Genomic DNA, 14,542 nt, shown 5'->3' with positions numbered 1-14,542 from the left:
ACCCATCCCATATGTCTTTGCCTGTGGATTATTTGTCTTCACCCAGTAAGTGTGACATGTAAACCCCATGAATGCAGAGACTAGTTTTTGTTCACTGCTTTACCTTTAGTGCCTAGAACTTGTGGTAAATGTTTGCTGAATGGAAGGTTTAGAGACACCAGTGAGCATATTGCACATGCATTTAAGAGGGACTAAAGCCATTCATTCAGGCAGATCCTTGAGACAAGAGAATGTCCACCTCGGCCCCGCACAGTGGTTTAAAGGATCCAGCGTTGCTGCAGCTTCGGTGTCGGTGGCAACTGCAGCTTGGATCTGATCCCCATTCCCACATGGGAACCCCATGTGTCTCGGGGTGGCCAAAAAAGTGGGGGAAAAAAGTCCACCTCATCTTGAGGTCCCCACGTCGTGATTTACCCACGTGTCCTGTGGTGTTGATTTTCTGTGGGCAGGCAAGTCCCACCTGTGCAAAGCCATCACCCATCACGAGGAGTCGGTGAGGGAGGCAAGCCTGTGCAAGAAGCTCCGGAACATCGAGGTGCTGCAGGAGGTGCTGTCCGCGGCGCACCAGCGGACCCGGCTCAAGTACGCTCAGCTCCGCGAGGACTGTGACCTGCTGAACTTGACTGAAGCTCCCGACATTGTCTGTGAGTGCCTCAGTGGCCTGGGTGCTGGGGCCCGTGCAGAGGGCACATGAGAGAGGCAGACACCCAGCCTATATTCTCTCGTCCTGCAGGGGTGGCTGTGTGCCGGGTGCTGGGATGGACAGGGCCACGTGCTGCTCCTGCTCTGGAGCCCTCACCTCCTCATTCCTGGATCTAGGGTTTTCTTTATGGCCCTTGTCTTTGTCGCCTCCCGCGGTGTCAGGGCCCTGCCTCCTTGGTTCTGCATTCACTTCACTCTCCACCCCCTTTGCTGACTGTCCTGCCAACCCCAGCCTCTCCTTCTGGCACTCTTTGAGGGTCTCCTCTTCCTGGTTTGCTTTCTCTAGATTCCTTTCCTTGAAGTGTCACGACCTCCTCTGGGCTTTCAGCCGTCAGCCATAGTCCGGAGCCCCTGGACTCCTTGCCCTCCCACATACCACCTGCCTTCTGGGAAACGGTGCTTCACTGTCTTACCTCCAGCTCCATCATGCGAAAGCCAGCTGTACCCTTATTCCCGATTCAAGCCTTGCTCTTTCTCTTGTTTTCTCCATCTTTCGTTAGAACCAACATTTTCTTCTTTTCTTATTTTTAGGGAATTTTTTTTTATTATTATGGAAAAGAAGTAGATTTTTCCCTAATACAGTGGAATCAGGGGATGCAGGGAAAATTTTTACTTAGGCAGTGAAAATTCCTTCAAAATCTAGTTCATTTTTTTTTTTTTTTGCTTTTTAGAGCCACATCTGCGGTATATGAAAGTTCCCAGGCTAGGGCTCAAATCAGAGCTACAGCTGCTGGCCTACACCACAGCCACAGCAATGCAAGATCCGAGCTGCATCTGTGACCTACACTGTATCTCATGGCAACCCTAGATCCCTGACCTAGTGAGCAAGGCCAGGGACCCAATCTGCATCCTCCTGGATACTAGTTGCGTTTGTTTCCACTGCGCCACAACGGGAACTCCTTAGTTCGTCTTCTGTGTATGTTTGTATGCGGTGAGAACACTTAAGATCTTAACCCTTTGGGGAATTCCCTGGTGGTTTAGTGGCTGGGATTCAGTGCTTTCACCTCTATGCTCCGGGTTCCGTCCCTGGTCCGAGAACTGAGATCCCACTTCAAGCCATTGCATGCCGAGGCCAAAAAAAAAAGATCTACTCTTTTGTCAAATTTGAAGTCAAGGTGTTGTTAGAGTCAGCATACTATTTTAGACTTCCAGAATTTCTCCATCTTGTGTAACTAAAACTTTGTACCCGTTGACCAATATCTCACCCCACCTCACCCCCCACCCCTGGCATCTACCGGTCTGCTCTCTGCTTCTTTGAGTTTGATTGTTTATGTATTGTATAAGTTTTAAGTGTACAGCATTATCATTCAACATCTGTATACACTACAAAGTGATCACCACCGCAAGACTAGGTACGACCCATCACTATAGAGTTGACTCCTTTGATCCATTTTGCCCACCTTCCAACACCCTTTCTGGTAACCACAAATCTGTTCTGTGTATCTATGAGTGTATTTTTGTTTTGCTTTATTTGGTTTAAGACTCCAATCATAGGGTATTTTTTCCTCTTTCTTATGTCACTTAACATAATACCCTCAATCCATCCATGTTATTGCAAATGGCAGGATTTCATTCTTTTTTTTTTTTTTAATGGCTGAGTTGCATTCCACTGTATGTATGTACCACATCTTCTTTATCCATGGACACTTAGGTTGTTTCCATATCTTGGCTATTATAAATAATGCTGCAGTGAACATAGGGGTGCATGTATCTTTTCAAATTAGTGTTTTTGTGTTCCTCAGAAAAATACCTGGAAGTGGGATAGCTCGGTCATATAGTAGTTCTTACATTTTTTGAGGGATGTCCATACTGTTTTCCATAGTGACTGCACCAACTTAGAGTCACAACCATAGTGCGTGAGGCTTCCCTTTTCTCCACATCCTCGCCAACATTTGTTATTTCTTGTTTTTTGATAACAGCTGACTTTAATAGATGTGAAATGGTATCTTATTGTGGTTTTGATTGGCATTTTTCTAATAATTACTGATGTTGAACATCTTTTCATGTGCCTCTTGGTCATCTGCATATCTTTCTTGGAAAAATGCCTTTTCAGATCCTTTGCCCTTTTTTTTTTTTTTTTCAGATTTAATGGCTGTACCCTTGGCATATTGGAAGTTCTCGAGCCAGGGATCGAATCCGAGCTGTAGCTGTGACAACACTGGATCCTTTTTTTTTTTTTTTTTTTGCTATTTCTTGGGCTGCTTCTGTGGCATGTGGAGGTTCCCAGGCTAGGGGTCTAATCAGAGCTGTAGCCGCTGGCCTACGCCAGAGCCATAGCAATTCGGGATCCGAGCCGCGTCTGCGACCTACACCACAGCTCACGGCAACACGGGATCGTTAACACACTGAGCAAGGGCAGGGACCAAACCTGCAACCTCATGGTTCCTAGTCGGATTCGTTAACCACTGCGCCACGATGGGAACTCCCTTTGCCCATTTTTTAATTGCATTGTTTTGTTGTTGAGTTGTATGTGTTCTTTATATACTTTGGATATTAACTCTTTATTGCATGTATGATTTGCAAATATCTTCTTCTATTCAGTAAATTGTCTTTTGTTTTGGTGATGGTTTCCTTTTCTGTGCAAAAGCTTTTTAGTTTGATGTAGTCCCATTTGTTTATTTCTGCTTTTGTTTCCCTTGCCTTTAAGTCAGATCCACAAAAATATTACTAAGACCAATGTCACTGAGGTTGCCACCTATATTTTCTTCTAGGAGTTAACATGATTTTAGCTTTTACATTACATTTTTACCCATTTTGAGTTAATTTTTGTGTATGGTGTGAGAGGGGCGTCTAGTTTCATTTTTTTGCATGTGGATGTTCAGTATTTCCAGCACCATTTATTGAAGAAACCATCTTTTCTCCATTATATGTTCTTTGCTCCTTTGTTGTAAATTAATTGTCCATATATGTGTGGGTTTATTGCTGGGCTCTCAATTCTGTTCCATTGGTCTGTATGTCTGGTTTTTTCCCTGTACAATATTGCTGTTGATTACTGTAGCTTTGTAGTATAGTTGAAATCAAGGAGCATAATATCTCCAGCTTTGTTCTTTCTTAAGATTGTTTTGACTATTTGGAACCTGTCATGGTTCCAATCAAATTTTAGAATTATTTGTTCTAGTTCTGTGATATATGCCATTGGGTTTTTGGTAGGGATTACATTGAATCTGTAGGTTGCTTTGGGTAGTGTGGACATTTTAACAACATTAGTTTTTCCAACCCACAAACATGGAATATCTTTCTATTTATTTGTATCTTTTTCAGTTTCTTTCATCGGTGTCATATAGTTTTTAGTGTAGACATCTTTCACATCCTTGGTTAAATGTATTCCTAGGTTATTTTGGGTTTTTTGGTGCAATCGTAAATTGCATTGTTCTCATTTCCCTTTCCAATAGTTGTCAGTGTATAGAAATGTCATAGATTTCTGTACTTTGATTTCGTATCCTGCAACATTAATGAATTCATTTATTAGTTCTAGCAGTTCTTGGGGGCAAGTCTTTTAGAGTTTTCTGTATGTAGTATTATGTCCTCTGCACATAGAGACTTTTTTACTTCTTCCTTTCTGATTTGGATGCCTTAATTCCTTTTCCTTGTCTAATTGCTATGGCTAGGACTTCCAATACCATGTTGAATAAAGTGGTAAGAGTGGGCATCCTTGTCTTGTTCCTGATCTTAGAGAAAAGTTTTCAGCTTTTCACCATTGTGTATGACATTAGCTTTGGACTTGTCAGTAAATAGCCTCTACTGGAGTTCCCACTGTGGCACAGCGGTGTCAGTGGTGTCTTGGGAGTGCTGGGACACAGGTTCAATCCCCAGCCTGGCACAGTGGGTTAAGGATCTGGCATTGGTACAGCTGTGGCTTAGGTCACAACTATGGCTTGGATCTGATATTTGGCCTGGGAACTCCATAGGCCATGGGTGGCCAAAAAAGAAAAAAGAAAAAAATATATATGCTTTATTATGTTGAAGTATGTTCCCTTTATACCATTTTGTTGAGAGTTTTTATTGTAAATAGATGTTGATGAGTTTGCCTGTTTTAGATCCATATATAGGTTAGACTCTGCACCACTAGCACTTTCTAAGCATCTCTAAGGTTCTAAGCACTGACCTGGGTTCAGGAATATGGAAATGAACTGCATAGTTGTTGCTGCCCTCTGGGAGGTGGTGGTCAGTTCTACCCTAGAGGTCAGGACAAGGGGGCTCCCTGGAGAGGTGACTTTACAGTGAGAAATGACTAGGATTTTTCCCAGGAGTTAGAGGAAGGGGATTGAGGGTGGCCTAATCGAGGGAACCCCCTTTGTCCATATACCCCACCCCATTTCCTACACCTATGCCCCCAGTCTCTGAAGCCTTCCATTTTCAGGAACCAGCTTCTTAGAGACAGAACCCTCCTCAAGCTAGAACCCTGGGCTTGTCAGTAGTAATGTTGGCTGATGTCTGTTGAGGACTTGAGGTCTACTAGGCACAACATTTGAGCACCGTATGTATACAGGATCTCATTCAACTCACTCCCCAGTTCTCCGAGGGTGGTACAAATATCATAAAGATGAGGCAGTGGAGGCTTAGGGAGATCAAAGCCTTTGCCCCAGGACCAAGCGGGTAAGTGGGAACAGCAGCGGTGCTCAAGGATTCTTCTTCATAGACACAGTTTACTTCCTTGGCTCCCTGGTCCACACAGTGTGTTCTGTGCCCAGGAAGTAGAAACAGCCTCCGTAGAGGGAGGGAGACGCACGGCTCCTGGCGAGGCTCCCTGGGGTTGGTAGTTCCACTCTTATAGCAGATGAGCAACTATATCTGAGCCCAATGCTGTGCAAGCGATTTATAAGAAACCACACAGCAACATGAGTTAATGAGTATATGGGATCTCTCTGTGCTATTTTTACTTTTTTGTCAGTTTAAAAAGGAAATTAAGGGAGTTCCCGTCATGGCGCAGTGGTTAACGAATCCGACTAGGAACCATGAGGTTGCGGGTTCGATCCCTGCCCTTGCTCAGTGGGTTAACAATCCAGCGTTGCCGTGAGCTGTGGTGTAAGTTGCAGATGCGGCTCGGATCCCGCGTTGCTGTGGCTCTGGCGAAGGCCGGTGGCTACAGCTCCGATTCAACCCCTAGCCTGGGAACCTCCATATGCCGCGGGAGCGGCCCAAGAAATAGCAACAACAACAACAACAACAAAAAAAGACAAAAGACAAAAAAATAAATAAATAAATAAAATAAAATAAAATAAATTTAAAAAAAAAGGAAATTAAAACTTTATTAAAATAAATGAAAAAGTGTACACACATAAATATACATATAATGGTAATATGCCTCACACAGTCATGCACATATCACTCAATATTCCAAAGTAACCCACAACATAGCTATTATGTCATTTAATAACATTAACCTAACAGTAAATAAAATTATAGACTTGTAAGGTTATCTGATTTTAAGAAACATCTGTTCTTTAATTAGAGACTATAACTGCTATATTTTACAGGGAAACTTTTTTATGATGTTTTCTGCCCAAATTAAGTGGTGACTAAAACAAAAAACAAACAACAACAACAACAAAAGAAACCACAGGGCCCGCCTTCGAGTACAGGGGTGTGTCCTACCTTGGCAAGTGCTGGTCTTCTTCCCCAGATTTTCTTTTTATGCTATTGTTCTTGTTTACATAGCCTGCTCTGGGATCCTTTGTTAGAAATTGACTGGCCTCATGGGAAGGTTGGCTTGAGCCTGCCGAGAATATGATGGTGGAGATTTGAGCTATTGATGCACACAGTTTGGCAAACCTGCCTCTCACTGTGAAATCCTCACGTCACATGTTAATAATGAAAAGAGGAAACACATCTCACCCAAAACTTTGTGCTGAAAGCCTGGTACTTCTGTAATAGCCACCCCTGAAACGTCAGTTACTTCTCAGTAGGATTTCATAAGCCCCTTGAAGGCAGGGAACTCGTCTTGTTGTCACGCTTCTGTCCCAGTCTTAGAGTGGGGTATGGCTCATGGTAGGTACCCAGATGGACTTAGTTTTGAGTTTTCAAGGATAGCTTTCAATTACAGAAACATTTATGCTTTTATTTTTAATCTTCTCTTTCAGCTAAAACTCAGCAAGAGGTTGAAATTATACCACCACAGTTTTCCAAGGTGACAGTAACAGACTTCTTCCAGAAGCTGGTAAGTTGAAGGTTCATTTCATAATGACTTGAGGGGAAAGCTTTCTTCCCCCACACTCATGGCATGTGGAAGTTCCTGGAAGAATCCAAGCTGCAGCTGTGACCTATGCCACAGCTGTGACAACGCAGGATCCTTAACCCACTGTGCTGGGTTAGTGACCCCAACCATTGCAGAGACAAGGCTAGATCCTTAACCCACTGTGCCACAGTGGGAACTCCTCGATTTTTAGAGGTGTTCTGTAAGGTGGTTTTAATTAAGGGAATTTTAAAAAGGATCATTTTATTTTAAATACATTGGATCTTTTAGAGAAGATGGCAGTTCCTGTTCCAGTAGGACTGCTGTAGCATGTTATCCTAGACGGTGTCGGTAGTCTCTGAGCAAGGACCAGTGGAATCAGAAAGGACAACAAGGCATCATTTCCTTTAGCTCTCAAATGCCTGATGCAGGAGATTCCTTGGTGGCCTAGCAGGTTAAGGATCCCGTGTTGTCCCTGCTATGGCTTGGGTCACTGCTGCGGCGCAGGTTCAATCCCTGTCCTGGGAACTTCTACATGCCATGGGCACAGCCAAAAAAAAAAAAAAAAAAAAAAGTGTATTTCAGGTTTCAGACCTTCCACCTCATGATGCTCTATTCCACAGGGCCCTTTATCTGTGTTTTCGGCTAATAAGAGATGGACGCCTCCTCGAAGCATTCACTTCACTGCAGAAGAAGGGGACTTGGGGTTCACCCTGAGAGGAAACGCCCCAGTTCAAGTCCACTTCCTGGATCCGTATTGCTCTGCCGCAGTAAGTGTAGATCCTTCTAGTTTGGAGCAAACTTCACCGGCATTTTTGCCGACAAACTGGGAAAATACAAAGAGAGCTGCCCCAACAAATATATCCGAGTGAATGAATTTAGGGTTCCTCTTCGTAAAAGGCCTGGCTTTATGCAAAAGGCCTCTCATGCCTTTCACGCCCAAAGAATAAGGAATTAATTCTTGCTTTCTTGAAGTAAACTGATACCGATATCTATTTTGTTAATGAACTTGGGAACTGCCTCGGGAATTTGAATGAACAGAACATTGACCTTTATTTAAATCGTATTTCCTTAGGGGGCAGGAGCCAAGGAAGGGGATTATATTGTTTCCATTAAAGGCATGGATTGTAAATGGCTGACGGTGAGTGAGGTTATGAAATTGCTGAAGAGCTTTGGCAAGGACGACATTGAGATGAAGGTCGTGAGCCTCCTGGACTCCACATCATCCATGGTGAGTGCCTGTGAGCCCGGTGGTAAATAGCGTCATGTGTGAAGTCCATGTGGCTCCAGCCCTGAGGTCTTTACCCGGACCCCTGCCTTCTGCCTACATGTGTAACATGCCACAAACGACCGAACCCCTAAGCTTGTTGTCACTGGGATGTGCTCACCATGGGTTACAGAGATCACTGGAACTCTTTCTTAAAATCCTGTAGATAAAGGAATCAATCGCTTTATTTTTCTGATCGAATTCCTTTTCATTGCAAAAGTAGTATATACTCATGGTCAAACAAAAATACTCAAATGGGGAGTTCCTGTTGTGGCTCAGGGGGTTAAGAACCGGACTAGTATCCATAAGGATACGGGTTTGATCCCTGGCCTTGCTCAGTAGGTTAAGGATCCAGTGTTGCAGTGAGCTGTGGTGTAGGCCGAAGATGTGGCTCAGATCTGGTGTTGCTCTGGCTGCAGCGTAGGCTGGCAGCTGCAGCTCCGATTCAGACCCCTAGCCTGGAAACGTCCATGTGCCACAGGTGCAGCTGTAAAATAAATAAATCAATAAACGGTACAGAAGGGCATAGGATGATGTGTGAAAGACCCTCTTGGCACGTCAGAGACCGTGTTAGTGTTTTCCTGTAAGTTCCGAGCCTGTGCAGGCTCAGGTGTACAGATATATCCTTTTGTTCCCTAAGTGGGAAGAATTGTCGCAGGCCGGCTCTTCTGCACTTGCCGCAGTTAATTACATACTTTGGATGCTTCCCTCTAGAACAGAATTCGTTTGTCCATTCAACCAATGTTGATTGGGTTTCAGCTCTGTGTCAGGTCCTTCTCATGTGTTGAAGCTACAGCTGGAACTAGACAGATAAGGTCCTTGCCCCCACAGAGCTGGCACTAAATAAGCAAATAAGTGGTTGTGATTTCACTAAGTGCCGTAAAGGAATTTAACATGTGTAATGTGCTAGGGTGACTCGGGGTGGGACGGGCTCCTGGGCAGGGCTTGCACTGAGATGTGCGTGACAGGAGGAACCAGCTATTTGAAGAGGGACGCGAAGGGCACATGGGCAGGCGTCCCCACAGGTGCAGAGACCTTGCAGCAAGAATGAGTTTCACCTAGAGGAGCAAAAAGAAGGCCTTTTTGGGCATTGTGACAAGTGGCGGGAAGTGAGGTGGGAGGAAAGCAGGGCTTTGTTGGCAGTGGAGTGAGTTTGAGACCTTTTGAGAAGGCGAGTGACGTGGTGTGATGTTTATTTTAGAAGGTGGCTTGCTGCCTGGAGGCTGGCCGGGTGGCTGCAGAGCAGGTTGGCAGTGGCAGTCATCCGGGTCGGTTTTGTTAGCAGCTTCACACTGGGGGTCACAGTGGAGGTAGAAGGAAGGAGGTGCAGCTGAGACATCCTTGGGAAGTAGAGCTGATGGATTAGCAGGTGATTTGTGTAGAAAAAGTGGTGGGAAGATGCAACTACAGTGTGACAGGGTCAGTGGTGTCTCTGCAATGCCAGGACACAGGTTCAATCCTTAGCCTGGTGCCATGGGTTAAACGATCCAGCATTGCCGCAGTGGTGGCATAGGTCACAACTGCGGCTCAGATCTGATCCCTGGCCCAGGATGACCAGAGAGCTGGGCTCACTCCATACGCTGTGAGACAGCCAAAAGAACAAAGAAAAAAGGAGGGTGGGGTGGGAAGAGAGGACTCCTCAAGTTTTGGCTTGAACAGCAGCATCTTTTTTCATAATGGTGGGAAATGGGAGGGAGAGGAGAGAGAAAACACGTGTTGTGCTTTGAATGTTTCACATGCCATTAGGGCTCCAAATGTAAAGTTAGCCATTGGGTCTTCAAATCTTCAGTTGAAGGGAGAAGTCAGAGCTAGAAATAAATATTTGAGGATCATCGGCACAGAGATGATTTTTCTTTTTCGCTATGCCTGTGGCTCATGGAAGTTCCCAGGCCAGGGATTGAACCCATGCTGCAATTGCACCTGTGCTACAGCGGTGGCAATGCTGGATCCTTAACTCACTGGGCCACACGGGAACTTCCAGCATAGAGGTGATATTTAAAGCTGTAAGATTATAATGAAGTTACCCTCAAGGGGGAGAGGGCCGAGAGCAGCACCCTGAGAAACACCACAAACATCTGGAGGTCAGTTAGAAGTAGGGACCATGGAGAGTTGGGACAGGCAGGGAAAGGAGCTTCTGAAACTAAGAGAAGGAAATCCTGCCCAGAAAGAGTGGTGGTTGTGGTGAACCCAGTTAAGAGGTGGAGAATGAGTGCTTGTCAGGGGCTGGGGCATCCGGGGATGGGGAGTAACTGCTGATGTGCACGGAGTTTCTTTCTTTCTTTGTTTTTTTTCTTTTGTCTTTTTAAGGCCATACCCTTGGCATATGGAGGTTCCCAGGTTAGGGGTTGAGTTGGAGCTACAGCCACCAGCTTACACCCCAGCCCCAGCAAGGTGGGATCCGAGCCATGCTTGTGACCTACACCCCAGCTTCATGGCAATGCTGGATCCTTAACCCACTGGGTGAGTCCAGGGATTGAACCTGTGTCCTCATGGATCCTAGTCAGGTTCATTACCGCTGAGCCACAATGGGAATTCCCAGGGTTTCTTTTTGAGGGGATGGGAATGTTCTAAAATTCAGTAGTGGTGGTGGTGGTGGCCCAACTCTGAATATACTGAAAACTGCTGGATTGTATTAAAATGATGATTTTTATGGTATGTGAATTATATCTCAATTAGTTAAAAAAAAAAAAAAAGATAAGGTAGTCAAGGGACTCGGAGCATCTTGGGACCAGGGATCATGAGAAATGGTACTTTTAGGAGTAGAATCCATCATACTGCTGGCCTAGTATTCAACCAGAAACAAAAGAAGTCTGTCCAAAAGGAGGATAAATAAAAGTGCTGGGCTCTGACCTGAGGGGCTGGAGTCTGCCAGGCACAGCTAGGGGACCTGTGGCTTTAGAGGCCCTGCCCCAGAAGAGACTGAAGGGCTTAGCTGATACCCCTGTCACACCTTTGAACCAGGCCAGGGAAGAATGGGAGTTAGGGCTTAAAGCAAGGCTTCTGAACTCAGACTGCCTCTGTTTGAGTTGTGGCTTTCACCAGTTCTGTGACCTTGGATGTCAGAGAATTGCTCTGAACCTCAGGAAAACAGAGAAAACAAGGCATAAGCTGGGCTACCTTTCAATTCATAATAGCTGTTATTGTAGTTACAACTGTGATGTGGTTATTCTTGTCACCCGGAATGGACTTGAGATAACGACAATGGAGCACTGTTTTTTAACTGCCAAGCGTTTTCGCGCTTTCTTCAAACAAAAGCAAATCGTGGAAACAGCAAAGGCCTGTGCTCTGGCTAAACGGGTCGCCTACTACCCCACTCTCTCTGGAGTGTGGTGGGGCTCCCTGATACTCCTCCATGGAGCAGGGTTTTTTTGTTTTTTTTCTTTTTGTGGTCGCACTCAAGGCATATGGAAGTTCCCAGGCTAGGGGTCGAATTGAAGCTGCAGCTACAGCCTGTGCCACAACCACAGCAATGCCAGATCTGAGCCACATCGGTCACCTACACTGCAGCTTGCAGCAACGCCAGATCCTTAACCCACTGCGCGAGGCCAGAAATCGAACGTGCATCCTCATGGACTCTGTGTTGGCTTCTTACCCCCTTAACCACAATGGGAATTCAGGAGCAGTTTTGAATATTACTGATGGAGTGGAAAGAATCCCAGGCTTGGAATCAAAGACCTGGAATCAGGCCCTGTCTTCTGTTAACAAGCTGTTGGACCTTCAGCAGGTCATGATCGTCCCTAGGCAGCCTCATTGTCCTCACCTGTATAGTCCAAGACTTAGACTAGGGCCGGGTTCCCAGCTGTGCTCCGTAAAGCCCTGAGTTCCAGGGAGGCGCCTCAGGAAGATGTGGGGCATGCGTAGGGGGGAGCATGCTGCATGAAGGACAGGAGAAAGGTGAATCTCGGGAGGAAGGGAAGACTTGTGAGAGGAGCAGAGAGAGTGCAGTGGTAGCTGGGAGGGGGACACAGGGAAAAGGAGAGCTTTTCGGAGGTATGTGTGTGATAGCACCATAAGCTTATGGGCTGATGGGAGAAGGTGTGCAGGAAAGAGGGGGGACTTGGAGGAGATGGGGAGCGAGCTCCAGGCACAGGGGGAGGGCACACCTTGGAGGACAGATGCAGTGAAGTACAGTCTGCCCTCGTATCCACTGAGTACGAGGATTTGCACCTTCCACATTTGCAGGTTCAGTCACCTGTGGATTGTTTTATATGAAGCATTAGAGGAGCAGCAGATTTTAGCATCTGGTAGGCATCCTGGAACCTGCCCACTGTGGACATCAAGGGATGACTGTATAAGACTAGGATATCAGGAGGGCTTGAGAGATGGTATCAAGGAGAAAAGGAAAGAAATGACTAGAGAAGTGTGGGAGTACCAGGTAATGGGGTGCCCGGTCGAGGCTTGGGGTAGCGTTGGAGCTTCAAGGGAAGCCAGTTGGTTTGGTAGATATCCTCCAGCAAGGAGCAGCTTTCCTGCACATTGGATGCAGGCAGGGGAAACAGAGGATAGAGTTTAACCAGAGTTGACATTTCCCTGGTTGGTAGCTGCTGGTGGAAGAGAATCGGGGGGTACTTGTAAGGGAGTGGTTATAATGATGCGTAATGGACATTAAACAGGCTGAGGTTAAAAATGTTTGCAGGCATCCAATCTACCTCCAGGGCTGTATGTCTTATTATTGTTTTTACTGATAGTGTGTATGTCCTGTAGCGCATGGTGGGATTAATAGGCAATCTTAATAGAAAAGGGAAAGCAGGCATCTTTTATCCAAAGGAGCCAAACTTCAGAGGGACATTCCTTTTTTTTTCTTTTTAGGGCTGCCCCCGTGGCACCTGAAAGTTGGCAGGCTAGGGGAGGGGTCAAATTGGAGTTACAGCTGCCAGCCTACACCACAGACACAGCAACCTGAGATCCAAGCCAAGTCTGTGACCTACACCACAGCTCACGGCAACGCCGGAACCCTGACCCACTGAGTGAGGCCCGGGATTGAACCCGCATCCTCGTCGGACCTGTTTCCACTGGACCACAACAGGACCCCCCAGAGGAACATTTTATAGTGAATACTGTTTTGCCGCATCACTCAATTCCTCGCCTGGATTTGCATTGTGAACAATGTGCCCAAGATTTAGATACATTGTCTGCATACTTATCATATACATACGGCCTGACTTTAGTGCCTGGAACCAGGTAGATGGTCAATAAACGTTCGGTGAGCAAAGTAATCTCCATGTTAGGCAAACCTTAGAGGCAGGTGGTAACTCACTCACACAGAGGTGTTTATAAAACAAGTGCCTTCGCATTTCCTGTTGGAGTCCTGCACAGTCCTTTGAAAGTTAACAGGGGTGGAGTTCCCATTGAGGCGCAGCAGAAACGCATCCGACTAGGAACCATGAGGTTGCAGGTTTGATCCCTGGCCTCGATCAGTGGGTTAAGGACCGGGCTTTGCCGTGAGCTGTGGTGTAGGTTGCAGATGCGGCTTGGATCTGGCATTGCTGTAGCTGTGGTATAGGCCGGCAGCTGTAGCTCTGATTCGACCCCCTATCCTGGGAACCTCCATATGCTTCAGGTTTGGCCCTAAAAAGCAAAAATAAAAGGTAACAGGGGTGTTTAATGGGTGCAGAGTTTATTTCAGGAAGATGGAAAAGCTCTGGAGATGGATGGCGGTGGTGGCTGTGCAACAGTGTGTATGTATTTAAGGCCACAGAACTATACTCAAAAAATGGTTAAAATGGTAAATTTGGTGTTATGTATGTATCACCAGTTTTAAAAACGAGAAAAAGTTAATAGCACCATCACTGTAGATTCTGTAGTCTTTGAAGAGAATAAAGTTGCCTTGTACCCACTGGGGTGGGCTGAAACCCTGGATACATTCAGTGCCAACCCGTGTGTATGGTGTCTTTCTAAGGAAAGAAGATTGACGGGTGCCAACATGCATCAATACCTGTACGTGAATGCTGTCTCTCAAAGTGTAACAGATAGTGGTTGTTGTTGGGAAGGGCCTGAGAGCCCAGGTGGGACGGATACTAATCCTCCCTGAGGCATGTTCACCTCATGCATTTTCATATTACTGACCATGAGTGTGCATTACTTTTTCAAAAAAAGTGAGTAGTGGCCCACAGCCCAAAGTACCGCTACTTGAGTATATTCCTTAAGAATTGTCTCTGTTGGCGTTTCTGCCCTGGTGCTGTGGATTAATGATCCGGCTTTTTTCTGTGGAGGGCTGGGTTTGATCCCCAGCCCCGTGCAGTGGGTTAATAACCCAGCATTGCTGCAGCTGTGGCCGTAGGTAGGTCGAAGCTCCGGCTTGAATTGGATCCCTGGCCCTGGGTACTTCCATATGCCTTGGGTACAGCCCAAGAAGAAGAAGAAAAGCTTTGCTCCTGTTTATTTTTTTGCTTGCATCCTTG

General features: G+C 45.9%; 1 protein-coding gene across 3 annotated transcripts in view; it reads left to right on the top strand.

Annotated features, from left to right (window-relative positions):
• RHPN2 (rhophilin Rho GTPase binding protein 2) overlaps window positions 1–14,542 on the top strand; it is a 70,692-nt gene that overhangs the window by 54,546 nt on the left and 1,604 nt on the right. For all 3 annotated transcript variants that reach the window (XM_021094286.2, XM_084960396.1, XM_021094287.2), the window contains 4 exons: window positions 450–644; window positions 6,783–6,859; window positions 7,498–7,644; window positions 7,950–8,105. In XM_021094286.2, the coding sequence (XP_020949945.1) occupies window positions 450–644; window positions 6,783–6,859; window positions 7,498–7,644; window positions 7,950–8,105 (575 nt within the window). The remainder of the gene's footprint in view (window positions 1–449; window positions 645–6,782; window positions 6,860–7,497; window positions 7,645–7,949; window positions 8,106–14,542) is intronic.

This window comes from Sus scrofa, chromosome 6 (genome assembly GCF_054392235.1).
Source record: "Sus scrofa isolate SSC_HxYL_T2T_F1_AM1 chromosome 6, Sscrofa_HxYL_maternal_Yorkshire_Landrace_v2.0, whole genome shotgun sequence".
NCBI classification, from domain to species: domain Eukaryota; kingdom Metazoa; phylum Chordata; class Mammalia; order Artiodactyla; family Suidae; genus Sus; species Sus scrofa.
This window is presented reverse-complemented; position numbering and strand designations above follow the sequence as displayed.